The sequence below is a fragment of the Podarcis bocagei genome, assembly GCF_964188305.1.
Source record: "Podarcis bocagei genome assembly, chromosome: 2".
NCBI classification, from domain to species: domain Eukaryota; kingdom Metazoa; phylum Chordata; class Lepidosauria; order Squamata; family Lacertidae; genus Podarcis; species Podarcis bocagei.
In genome coordinates, this window is record NC_138126.1 from 110,673,613 (window position 1) to 110,686,608 (window position 12,996).

At 43.6% G+C, this 12,996-nt stretch overlaps 1 protein-coding gene across 4 annotated transcripts in view; it reads left to right on the forward strand.

Moving 5' to 3' along the window:
* Positions 1–6,857: 6,857 nt before the first annotated feature.
* Positions 6,858–12,996, forward strand: part of PECAM1 (platelet and endothelial cell adhesion molecule 1) — a 56,237-nt gene continuing 50,098 nt past the window's right edge. For all 4 annotated transcript variants that reach the window (XM_081181311.1, XM_081181312.1, XM_081181313.1 and 1 more), the window contains exons 1-2: positions 6,858–7,137; positions 7,245–7,271. In XM_081181311.1, coding sequence (XP_081037437.1) covers positions 7,104–7,137; positions 7,245–7,271 — 61 coding nt within the window. In that variant the 5' untranslated portion in view covers positions 6,858–7,103. The remainder of the gene's footprint in view (positions 7,138–7,244; positions 7,272–12,996) is intronic.

The window sequence follows — 12,996 nt, forward strand, 5'->3', positions numbered from 1 at the left end:
TCCTGTTGCACTTACGTTCTGCTTTCAGATTTCCCAAAGATATCTGGTTGGCTACAGGGAGAACAGTATTCTGGACTAGATGAGCCTCTTATTGTGGTCCTTAGAATGATTTTAGATGGGAAAAGTAGACACAAGAGGAGTAAAACTCAAGACTCTTACTTTACAGAATGGAACTTCAACCACAGTCAGAGGATCAGAGAGAAGGGAGACCTTTGTTATTTCAAGGGATGTGGGTAATGCACCCAGAGCCGGATTTAGGTTTGATGAGGCCCTAAGCTACTGAAGGTAATGGGGCCCTTTGTATGTCTAGCTGTCCTTTGTCAACAACAAACTGTCACTGTTTTTTGTGTTGAATATATGCTAATATATGGCATATATTAGGACCTATATGGACCTAATAGGTATCTAAAGCCATTTGCACATGCAGAATGTAGGCACCCTATATATAGAAATTAGCAAGCCAGTAATATATTAGGGAGGAGGCTAGCAAATGTGGCCCGTTACTTACATCATAGAAGCCTACACAACACAAAACACTGTTGCTATATGTAGGCTTTATTTGATTTGTTTTTTATCTTATATTTTGGAAATGTACAGGTTTTTTCCTTTACATTTTTTGGGGAGCCCCAAGAGAGTGGGGACTTAAGCTATAGCTTGTTTAGCTTATACGTAAATCCAGCACTGAATTCATGCCCCATTAGTCCACCTCACGCATGGGACCATCCTAGCTATGATATTGTATGTTCCATTAGCTATGATATTGCATGCGCCATGAGCCTTCCTCATGAGTAAAATGGCAATTAGTGAACAGGGAATAGTTAGGCTAATCCATGTAAGTTAAGTAAAATATTGGACAGTGAGACAAATGTATTTGGCAGAAACTGAGCTGCAGAAGAACAGGTGGATAGAGGCAGGAATGGAAATCATTTTCTAACGTCCCTAGTGATGAACCACCTGTAGTTACTAGGCAAAGCGAGTCCTCCGTTACTCTTTATTATAAGTGCAAAACAGTTTACAAAAGAGAAAGGCCTTGAGCTCAGTTACTTTCCTAGCCCCGGGATAACAAAGGTAAAAAGCAAGGATGCTGAAGTTTTGTTCCTCTTCTTCACCTTTAGTCCCTTACAGCTCTGGCCCCTAAAAACAGGTTCTGGAGACAAGTGATCCTGTACAGGAGGCTCAGAAACTGGTTTGCATTGCAGTGGGGTTGCTGAGCAGGGCAAAGTCAAAGGAAGCAAGCTTTGCTAACATCCTTCCAGCTGGTTCCACAACATCATCGTTCTCCCTCCCTCCCTGGCTGGAACTCTGGGCGCTCAACTCTTCATGGGGTGCCTCTAAAGGCAGCTTATTGTGAATTTCCATTTGTGGAAGTTGTACAGGATCTACAAAATGTCATCCTTATCAAAAACACCATCCGATCTCCCTCCCACCCTTTTGATCCAATATTTACCATTTCAGTGTTGTGAGGACAATGTCAGGTGGAAGTGACCATGATCTCCAGCCATGGTCTGGAGCAGACATGTTAAAGGTGACAGATCAGGAATCCTTGTTAACAGCACAACTCTCCCTCCCGGATCTCATTCAGGCTTCCAGCTGATGATTCGTACTCGATTGTTTTCACCCAGCAGGTTAGCGGCTTTGGGGAAACTGGCATTCCTCAATCTGTATTGTTTTTAAATACTTTTCATTCTTGTGCTTGTTACCAGTGGGGAAAAGTTACTGATTTTTGTTCTTCATGCTTGAAGTGAAGTGTCATTGCAAGAGGTAATTGTGCACTCCCTGTATGTATTTCCCTTTCTTTCTGGTGTCTGCAACATTAAGATCAGTTCCAGATTTTCCCACTCTTTTTTGTCTGGACTAAAAAAAAAGTGGGAATTTTACAGATTAAAATCTACACCTATTCTGTGTTAATCAATATTTGTTATATAAAAGGATTAGTTTAGTTTTCTTATTTGAGCAATTTTAAAATAGTTCAGAACTACATACAGAATTGACATTTTATTTACTACATTTGGACCCCACCTCCAAAGAACTCAAAATACAGTAGTATAAAAACTACTTTATATATAAAGTAAATTAATACAGTGGTACCTCGGCTTAAGAACTTAATTCGTTCCGGAGGTCTGTTCTTAACCTGAAACTGTTCTTAACCTGAAGCACCACTTTAGCTAATGGGGCCTCCTGCTGCTGCCGCGCCGCTGGAACACGATTTCTGTTCTCATCCTGAAGCAAAGTTCTTAACTCGAGGTACTATTTCTGGGTTAGCGGAGTCTGTAACCTGAAGCGTCTGTAACCCGAGGTACTACTGTATATAATACAGTAAATTAATATAGTAAATTATATATAAATTCAATAAATATAATCATAACAACAATAACATACTATTTCTCCATTTTATTGTCACAACAACCCTGTGAAGTAGACTAAGCTGAGAGATAGTGACTGGCCCCAGATCACTCAGTTAGCTATATAGCTAAGTGGAAATTTGGATGGACACTAGTTAAACACTCCTAAGCCAGGGGAAGCCAATCTAGTGCCCTCTATATGTTGTTGAACTATTTTAGCTATGGGCTTATCCACACTTACCTGTTGCTCTGCTTTTCCAGGCACAGGTCCACACTTGTGTGTCTGAGTGCCCCTTTGTTTTGCTCTTGAGTGGATTGCCATTTGCTCTGAATGAGCTTTAAAGAGCAGATTTTCATAGGGAAAGTTCCGGGGGTGGGTGGGTGTTCAGACACAGAGCTCTAAAGCGTGAACCGCGCTTGGAAAGCGTGGAGGGAAAGGTAAGTGTGCATAAGCCCTATGCCAGTTGTGGATAATGGGATTTGGAGTCCAGCAGCCTCTGGAAAGCACCATGTTGGCTACCCCTGCTCTAACCACTGTATGGTGCTCTCTCCCTCTGTCCCTGAGTGGGGGTGGTCTGTGTCTGCTCCTTTACTTCTGCCTCACTGTGTAGAGGTAGAATGGCATGTGGCCAGTGTTTCAGAGCTGTGTGGTAACTATATTTAAAGAAAATCAGGATAAGGAACAAACATCATGCTAACAAGCCTCCAAAAGTTGCTTCCTGGTCGTTTATTGCTATGGCTACTGTGTTATTTTTTTATTGTAAAATTGTGACTAGGGTACTTTGCTAGACCTTGTTACCCATAATATTTCCTTCCTGCTTCCTGTTGCAAAATGCCACAGAAATGTGTGTAACAGAAAGACTCTAGCACAGATTACACCTGAACTTATGGATTTGGGAAGAACACTTCCTACTCAGCACAAGAGAAACAAAGGACGCTTTATGTAAACACGGAAGGCTATGAGAACAAAGGCCATGCTTTGTGAGACTTCCTTGATTTATACTGCCAAGGGCTAATGTACATTACAGCTTAAAACTATATTGATTTTTCAACTCTTAATGGGGTGCCTTTTGAGTTTGCAGCCCATTCTTTTCTCTTTCTCCAAAGTTTACTTATTAACCACCTTCTCTTGAACCAAGAGGCAGGAGTATTTTTGTAGGGTGGGTCGAACAGGTATCTTGAGGCCTTCTGGATTTCGTGAATTGTATGCATTTAGGCATTTGTATTTTTATCCTAACCTAACCACTGTGAATATATATATAAAAAATTGAAACACACATGCCACCACCAGGTTCTTCTGCAAAAGCAATTCTATGTCTATAATTCTGGCTTGCTGTGACATGGGAGCCCGAATTCTTGGTTAGTTTCCTCCAAGTGAACCATGAGCGGTAAGTCAAGAATGTAGCTAGGCTTCTACTTGTGGTTTGTTTGGAGAGAAATGAAGTATGAGCCTGAGTTCACTTATCAGAAAATAAGTTAGAGTCAGGCTTGTTTTTCCCCTGACCCAGCACAATCAGGAGGAGAGAGGATCCAAACTCTTGCATATGTTTAAAGCTGGGTGCAAACTAGGCTCAAATACTGTTTTGCACTTCCCCAAGTGGTAAGATGCCCATATAGAGTCCTTACATAGGTTTCCTATTGGTAGGAGAGAATAACAGAGGCCAACCAGAGAATATTGAGAAGCAAAGCTTGATCTTTATGGTTCTGTTGCAACAGGGTGCTCCCCTCATCCGTAGGAGAGGAGGAGGAACCCACAACAATGGTGCGCAAGGTCTTATAAAGACTTTTGAAATTGCCACCGTGTAGATCAAGACCACCCCCAGAAACATCACACACACATCACAGAAGGGGTGTAACCTAAGACCACCCCTCAGATACATCATACCTACATCACAGAAAAGGCGGTCTTAAAACAGAAATTTGAATGTTGTTTTTCTCCTGTTGTTGTTTATCTCCTGTCTGGCAGGTTACTTGATTGGATTTCCTGGGGAGCCTGGCCAGTCTTTTGTAATGATAAATACTTAGTTCCTGGGCCAGGTCACAGGCTCACAGCCTATTCAAACACAGACATACCCTTAAGACAGGATTTGTGAAGGAAAAGGTCTTTGACCTTACAGAGAAAACATTTGCTCAGTTTAGGAATCAAAATGGTTCCAGGTCGGTCTTCCTGGGCAGATCTATGTACAGTGGTGCCTCGCAAGACGAAATTAATTCGTTCCGCAAGTCTCTTCGTCTTGCGGTTTTTTCGTCTTGCGATGCACGGTTTCCCATAGGAATGCATTGAAAATCAATTAATGCGTTCCTAGGGAAACCGCTTGCCAGGCTGGCGGTGCGGAGAAGGGCTTTTCTCCGCACCGCAAGCCTTCAGGACAGGTACGGGAACAGAGGGGAAGGCGCGCAGCGCTTTCCCTCTGTTCCCGGGGCTTGCGTGGGAGGAGGGTTTTTCCTCCCCGCCGCCAACATTCAGAACAGCATTCTGAATGTTGGCGGTGGGAAGGAAAACCCTCCTCCCACCCCAAGTCTTCAGGAAAGCCATCCGATGCCGCGCGCCGGGAGGAGGCGTTCCCCCCCCCCGCCCGGCATCGGAGCTTCGTTCCGATGCCGCGCGCTGGGAGGAGGCGTCCCCCCCCGCCCGGCATCGGAGCTTCGTTCCGATGCCGCGCGCCGGGAGGAGGCGTTCCCCCCCGCCCGGCATCGGAGCTTCGTTCTGATGCCGCGCGGGGGGGGGAGGAGGCGTTCCCCCCCGCCCGGCATTGGAGCTTCGTTCCGATGCCGCGCGCGGGGGGGGGGAAGGAGGCGTTCCCCCCCCGCCCGGCATTGGAGCTTCGTTCCGATGCCGCGCGGGGGGGGAGGAGGCGTTCCCCCCCGCCCGGCATCGGAGCTTCGTTCCGATGCTGCGCGCCGGGAGAAGGCGTTCCCCCCCCCCGCCCGGCATCGGAGCTTCGTTCCGATGCCGCGCGGGGGGGGGAGGAGGCGTTCCCCCCCCCGCCCGGCATCGGAGCTTCGTTCCGATGCCGCGCGGGGGGGGAGGAGGCGTTCCCCCCGCCCCGCCCGGCATCGGAGCTTCGTTCCGATGCCGCGCGGCGGGAGGAGGCGTTCCCCCCGCCCCGCCCGGCATCGGAGCTTCGTTCCGATGCCGCGCGGCGGGAGGAGGCGTTCCCCCCCGCCCGGCATCGGAGCTTCGTTCCGATGCCGCGCGGCGGGAGGAGGCGTTCCCCCCCGCCCGGCATCGGAGCTTCGTTCCGATGCCGCGCGGCGGGAGGAGGTCCGAGGACAGTGGGGAAGACGCGCTGCGCTTCCCCGCTGTCCCGGAGATTTCCCTATGGGCTGTCGTCTTGCGAGGCAAGCCCATAGGGAAATTCGTTTTGCGAAGCGCCTCCAAAACGGAAAACCCTTTCGTCTAGCGGGTTTTCCGTCTTGCGAGGCGTTCGTCTTGCGGGGTACCACTGTATGTGCTTGGTTGGTACACTTATGAACATTACCATATATCTAAGACCTCAAAATTCCTATCACAGTAGCACTTTTTCAGTTTGCTTTGCTTTTGAGAGCACAGGAGACCAATGTTGCTTTTAAAAATATTGATTTCTTTCCCATCCCACCCGTTCTGTAGTTTTAAGGATTTATCCCACTGACCCATAAAATGGAACACATATATCTTATGTGTGATCTCTTATTTTTATCTCCTCTTCGCCTTCTGTCTTTTTTGTGTGTCTTAGTTTCATTCAAATAGAGTAGATTTTGGAGACATGTGATGAATTTGAAGAGGCTGTATATAAACTTTGCACGCAGACGTTGCAAATGGTTGTGAAGTAACCAGGGAGTGATAGTACACAAACTCCGATTAGCAGAGCCTGTGGAAAAATTGACTTCAGCTAAAACAAACATGTCTTGATCCAGGCCATATGCTGGGTGTGGGAGAGAGTGTGGCGGGAAACAAAAGATACTGGGGTTTCCACTTGCTAAGCTTAACATTTTTGAAACCCTATGCACTCTTCTTTTAGTCTAGGACATAGCAAATTGCTGGTGTTCCTTTCAATTTGTACGCATTCACACTAAAAAAACAACAACACATTGCACATGTTCATGATTTAATTTCAAAAAGTTAGAGCAAAGACTGTCCTTAGCATCACTGCTGAAAGCATTATTGGTTATTGCTCCCTATAAAGTTCCACCCCGTTTCATGTAACAACTGGCTTCAAAAACAGCATATATGGCTGAGCTATATGTAACTTCTAAGGAAACTTTATACAGTACTGTATATATAACATGAGTTTAAACGTATCCAGTGTATTATTCCTTGGGAAATGAAATGAAATAAAAAGAACATTGCTAACTTTAAACAGTTGAAGAGTGATTGTAAACTAATGAACAGAGTCACCGGAAAAATGTCACTGGTACTTCTTGTTTTCCATATACCTTAAGAAACTGAACAAAGCAAATGCGTTCACTGACTCCCTCAGGAAAAGGCCTGTCATTTCCTGAGCAGTAATCTGCCTGTTTGCAGCAGAGAGATCCTCATTGTTTGCCACTTCCAGTTTCCAGTAATGAGAATGATTACTTGACCAATATCTAGCCAGTTGGTGTTAGGGTCCTGGAAAACATAGCTGCTCACTTCTACAGTGAAACTGCACTGCCAGACCTTTTACTTTCAGAAAATAAACTGAAAGTTCTTCATAACTGAAGGTCCTTGAAGGAGGGAGCTACCAGAACTAATGACAATTTCTTCATTTTGGAGTCTCATGTCTGCTTTCTGATGACGAGATGTATTGTGTTTTGCTGCTAATCTTCTTGCACTGTAAGTTAAGGGCTGGGCATCTCAATTTTTTGTAAGAAAGCAAAAAAGCAAAACAAAACCCTGACCTTTATACTTTTTTTTTTACAATGTTCCTTTTGCTTTTCCAGGCTGCACGCTGAAAGCTGAAAGTAATGGTAAGTCTCCAACTTTTTAAATTGTATGTTTTTTGCAGTCTAAAGACTTATGGGGTTATTGGGGTTAAGTAGATAAACATTGGTAGCTCTAGATTTGTATGTATGTAACAGAAGAACTTTGTTCCGGTAGAAGTTCAAATGAGTTCTATGAATTTTTCGACAGGACGCATAGAATTACGGTATATATATGCCTTTTTCTACCTATCTAGTTTATGGGTATGTGATATCTGCTGACTGAGGTCACATGTGATAATCCAAAATGGTTGGTGTAATTATCAGCCTGAATCGTAATACTTCATTGAAGGGGAACTTTAGCCGTATACCCAAGGCTGGCCAAAGATAGGTTCCTACTTCAGCCTAAGGACAAAATGCTGTGCCCCTCCACCCCACCCCACATACAGAACTTGTTAGTAGCAGAAGCTGAATCTTACCTCAATGTTGGTGCTGCGACAGCATTCTCCAAACCTGCAACCACAAACTAAATAAGGGGTACCATTTTTTTATAGTTCAAAAAACTCCCTGCTGTGTTCTCTCCTTAACCTGTTCCCCATAAATCATCTCTCTCTCTCTGCTGTATCATACTCTTATCTTTTACCTCCTCTCTTTGAACTCTTCCCATCCTTCTCTCCCCAGTACACATTCAAACTTTCTTTATCCAGTGCACATCACCACAGGTCCACACCCCATCTTTCAGCTACTCCCCTTTTCTCTTTTTCACCACCTGAAGGACTTTCCGAGCCATGTGCCAGTTCCCCTTTACTTTTTTTGTCCTCTCTCCCCACCCCACCAATTCTCCTTGCTGAGTTCAGAAGGAGTAACTCCAAAACATGAATACTTCCAACAGTTCAAATACTGGTGCCAGTTGGCTGTTTGCAGCAGGTTGCAAATGATGCCACCAGTGGCCAACATCACCGTACAGTGGTACCTCGGGTTACATACGCTTCAGGTTACAGACTCCACTAACCCAGAAATAGTGCTTCAGGTTAAGAACTTTGCTTCAGGATGAGAACAGAAATTGTGCTCCGGTGGTGCGGTGGCAGCAGGAGGCCCCATTAACTAAAGTGGTGCTTCAGGTTAAGAACAGTTTCAGGTTAAGTACGGACCTCCGGAACGAATTAAGTACTTAACCTGAGGTACCACTGTAAATCTAAAGAGAAGGGGAGCAATGCAGATGATGTAACGCAGCAATTCTTTCCTTCCTCCTCCATGTTTGGTTGGCCATGGAGAGCCGTATAGGGTAGCCATTTTCACCTCATCACAATAAAAAGAGGAAACAGGTCACCCAAAGAAGAGGCAAAAGGAGGACGCAGATTTACATAAAATATGCATGGAATCATTTGTATAAATGCAATAGAGTTAGACATTTAAATTGGATTTCAGCCCTTCTCACCATAGTTGGGAAGACTGTGACCGGGTGAGCTTTGTGCCTACTCATTTTGCTGTTCAGGTGCTAAAACGCATGGTCACCTGCAAGGAAGTGAAAAGAATCACAAGTCATTTAGAATTCCACCAGCAGGCCGCTGGAAGTCAGGAAAGATGGGCCTATGGGATGTGGGCCTGATTTAAGGCATTGCCTACAATGGCACCATCAACATTATGTCTTGTTCCAAAGGTTATCACAACAACACGCAAAATAACAGAGAACCATGCTAGTTATTAAAATACAAGCATACACAATAAAACAGCAGCCTATTCAGTTTACCATCAATTCAGTGGGTCCCCTTTCAGTTTTATCACAGTACATTGAAGTTAAACCTTGTAAGTGTTTGGGCTGCTAACAATGTCAATAAATATATTTCAAAGGGAGTAAGACAGACACGGACACTGCATTATTTTGGCACCAGATTAAGATGCTTTTATTTGCCCAGACTTAAAAAATGTAACATATAGCCTTAGTTGGCTAGATCAGTTACAGATGGGTAGCCGTGTTGGTCTGCCATAGTCAAAATAAAAAAAATCCTTCCTGTAGCACCTTAAAGACCTTAAAGACCAACTAAGTTCTAAGTTCTTGGTATAAGCTTTCGTGTATCTGAAGAAGTGTGCATGCACACGAAAGCTTATACCAAGAACTAACTTAGTTGGTCTTTAAGGTGCTACAGGAAGGAATTTTTTTATTTTGGCTAGATCAGTTGTTGTTGTTTCTATGGTTTTATTGTGGTTTTTTGATTTTTTAAAATGTATTGATATTAGGGGTTTTTTTGTTCACCAGCTTGCAGTTGGTGTACAAAAGGTGCAGTTTAGACAATTTTCAATTTATGAAAGGGGCAATGAGATACATCCTTGGGGTATAATGTTCTGCACTCCCTCCTATGAGGACTTTAGGTGTAAATATGTGTAAAATAAACCATAGTTCTTAAAGACGCTAACCTCTGCTGTGCCTCAATTTTCCCAATGCAAACACAACCGTGGGTGAGCTCCTGGAACCCCTTGAATTTTGCTTCTACTTGGCAAATTCTACTAATTTTTTCAATTTAGATACACTATTCAAAATAAATGACAGCAGTCGTTGATAACTTTTGCCCTCTGAAATGAAGTCTGAAATGACATGTAACAGCAGCCAACCTGTTCATTTAAATTTGGCCAGGCTCAATGACATAGAAAGGAGGATGATTTGGGTTTTTAGGGAAGAGCTAAATCATCGTTGTGCCTACTACTGATTTTAATGGAACTACAACCCCCTCCCTCTACGCACACATACCAAAGCACTTTTTTTCTCAGCTGGGTTCACTGCCTGGATGAGAGCCTAGTTGGAAATGTGACAATTGGGAAATGCTTTGGGGAAGTAAACCAAAGTTTTATCACACATCCCACCAACCTACCCTTTTTGCTCTAAAATGTAAGTTCCCCCACACCCGATTTATACTGTTACAAATGTTGTGCATTGCTCAGTCAGCAGACCATGAGACTCTTAATCTCAGGCTTGTGGTTTTGAGCCCCATGTTGGGCAAAAAGATTCCTTCATTGCAGGGGGTTGGACAAGGTGATACTTGTGGTCCCTTCCAACTCTACAATTCTACACTCCCAATCTCTGCCGAGCAGTAGCAAAATTCTCAACCACCCTCTTCACTAGGTCTTGCTTTCCTCAACTATGGGCAAAACTAGGCTTTATTTCACCCGGGTCAAAGACCCAGTTTGGCACTCCTACACCCATTTGCGTACACAAAGGGGGGGGGCTGGGAGCCTCAATGGCACCCTTCTGGAGGCTTCATCTGGGGCAAAAATCCCAGCTACCCCCTCCCCAATAACTACAGCACTGCCTCAACTACTTATCTTCTCTGCTCTTGTTTTACTCAGACTTTTGCCTTGCAATTAGCCTTCCCTAAGGTGGCTTCAGCTTACAGCACTGCCTACTCCAGCACTGCCTTCCTTTATCCATTCTGTCTCCACTTCTAATCTTCCTTACATTCCTGGAGTACTTCTTAGCTTCCAAGCCCTCAGCCTATCCATATTTCCTCACCGTTCCTAGGTCCTATATGTGTTTTAAATAGCTTTTTAAATTGTTTTATCCCTTCTTGTTTGATGGCTGGCCGGGCTCCTTTGGGAGGAAGGGTGGCATATAAATTTAATTTAAAAATAAATATGAGTTTTTAGTTCAATAATAATAATAATAATAATAATAATAATAATAATAATAATAATAATAATTTGTACCCCGCCCATCTGGCTGGGTTTCCCCAGACAATCTGGGCAGCTTCCAACAAAGATTAAAAATACATTAAAATGTCACACATTAAAAACTTCCCTGAACAGGCCTGCCTTCAGATGTCTTCTAAATGTCAGGTAGTTGTTTATTTCCTTGACATCTGGTGGGAGGGCGTTCCACAGGGCGGGCGCCACTACCGAGAAGGCCCTCTGCCTGGTTCCCTATAACCTCACTTCTCACAGTGAGGGAACCGCCAGAAGGCCCTCGGAGCTGGACCTCAGTGTCCGGGCAGAATGACACTGCTCCTTTAGGTATACTGTGCTAAGGCCGTTTAGGGCTTTAAAGGGCTTTAAAGGTCAGCACGAACACTTTCAATGGTGCTCAGAAACGCACTGGGAGCCAATGTAGGTCTTTCTAACCGGTGTTAGCGCAAACTAACAACTTTCCCTTAAAGAAGTCAAAACCAAACATTATACAACTTAGTTCCTAGAACAGATGACATTATAATAGCTCAGCGAATTGCTGCCAGAGGTTTCATCACAAAAGTCAGTAGCACTTTACATTATACAGTGCTGTGAGTTTGCAAGGAGTTTGCTATGTGCATTAGTGTGAAGGCTCTGAGACAAAAGACTCTGAGGCAGAGCCTTAATTTTGCAGATAAGGGAAGCATGCTATTATCAGGCTGATCACAACCCCAGAGAGGAAATGTATCATTTTGTGGACCTGGTGCAGCCACTAGATAATCTGTTGATTAAGAATGAAATTTTATATCAGTTTTAGGCTGCAATCCTAAATACCCTTACTATGTAATAAGTCCCACTGAACATAGTGAGACTTAGGGGTCCCTCACTCCTGCATGGCAGTTTATTGTGAACTCAGTGCTGCTCGTGCTTTCACATTTTGTGCAGCATCCACAAAACATCATTTTAATCAAAATGCTTTCCCATATTATTTACAATTTCCATGGAAAATCTGATAACTAAAAAGGCTTTGGAGAAATGGTGAATCTGGAATAAATAAATTTCTTTGATCAATAAATTGCGAAAAGGTAGCAAACCTGAGCAGCACCAAAGCTGGGAAAAACTCTCCCCCCAAAACCTGCTACCCATCTTTGGAAGGTGAGGCCTTTCATGTATTGGGAGAGAAAGCAAAATAGTGTCAGGAAGCACTGGGATACAGGAATCCACATGACCATTGCAAAAATCAGAAACAGGATCAGCAGTGTTGCCTGTTCTAGGAGTCCGTTTGTTTCCATTGTGCACTGGTGTAGATTTGTGATTTATTTGTTAAATTATCACTGATATGCCAAAATGGCTTCCAACTACAAACTCAATGAAACATAATGAAAATCAATATTTTTAATATTAAAATTTAAAAAAGGAAATACACAGTAACAGTTCCATTGGGTGCTAAAACACCCTTAACTAAAATATGAAATAAGGCAAAAAATTAAAAAGCATGACAATTAAAACAAAACAGTTTTTTTATAAACAACACCACCACCAAAGGTTAAAACAATAACATCAAAATTCAGTTACAGGAATGCTTGAACAAGGGTATTTTCAGGAGCTGGCAGACTGCCAACACTGATGGGGTTTCTTCTTGTGTTTTTAATAAGTACTGCAAAATGTGCTCTCACTGAAAGGAAAGGAAACCCTGCAGTGCTTCTCCTAAACTTTCACCATCATCTTCTTCATCATTAAGGCTACTCTATAAGTCAGTGATATTTATTATTGTCAAAAGCACTAACAATCATATGACATTTTGCAGACATCTGAAGGTTTTGGATTTTGAAACATGTTTTCTGTTTGGATGTGTTCCTTTATACTTTGTACGTTATACCAGGCATAGGCAAACTCGGCCCTCCAGATGTTTTGTGACTACAATTCCCATCATCCCTGACCACTGGTCCTGTTAGCTAGGGATCATGGGAGTTGTAGTCCCAAAACTTCTGGAGGGCCAAGTTTGCCTATGCCTGCTTTATGCTGACTGGAGCAACCCAGTCAGATGGGTGGGATACAACATATTTTTTGTTATTGTTATTACTTAACTCCTTATCCTGCTTTCTGCTCCTGCATAGAG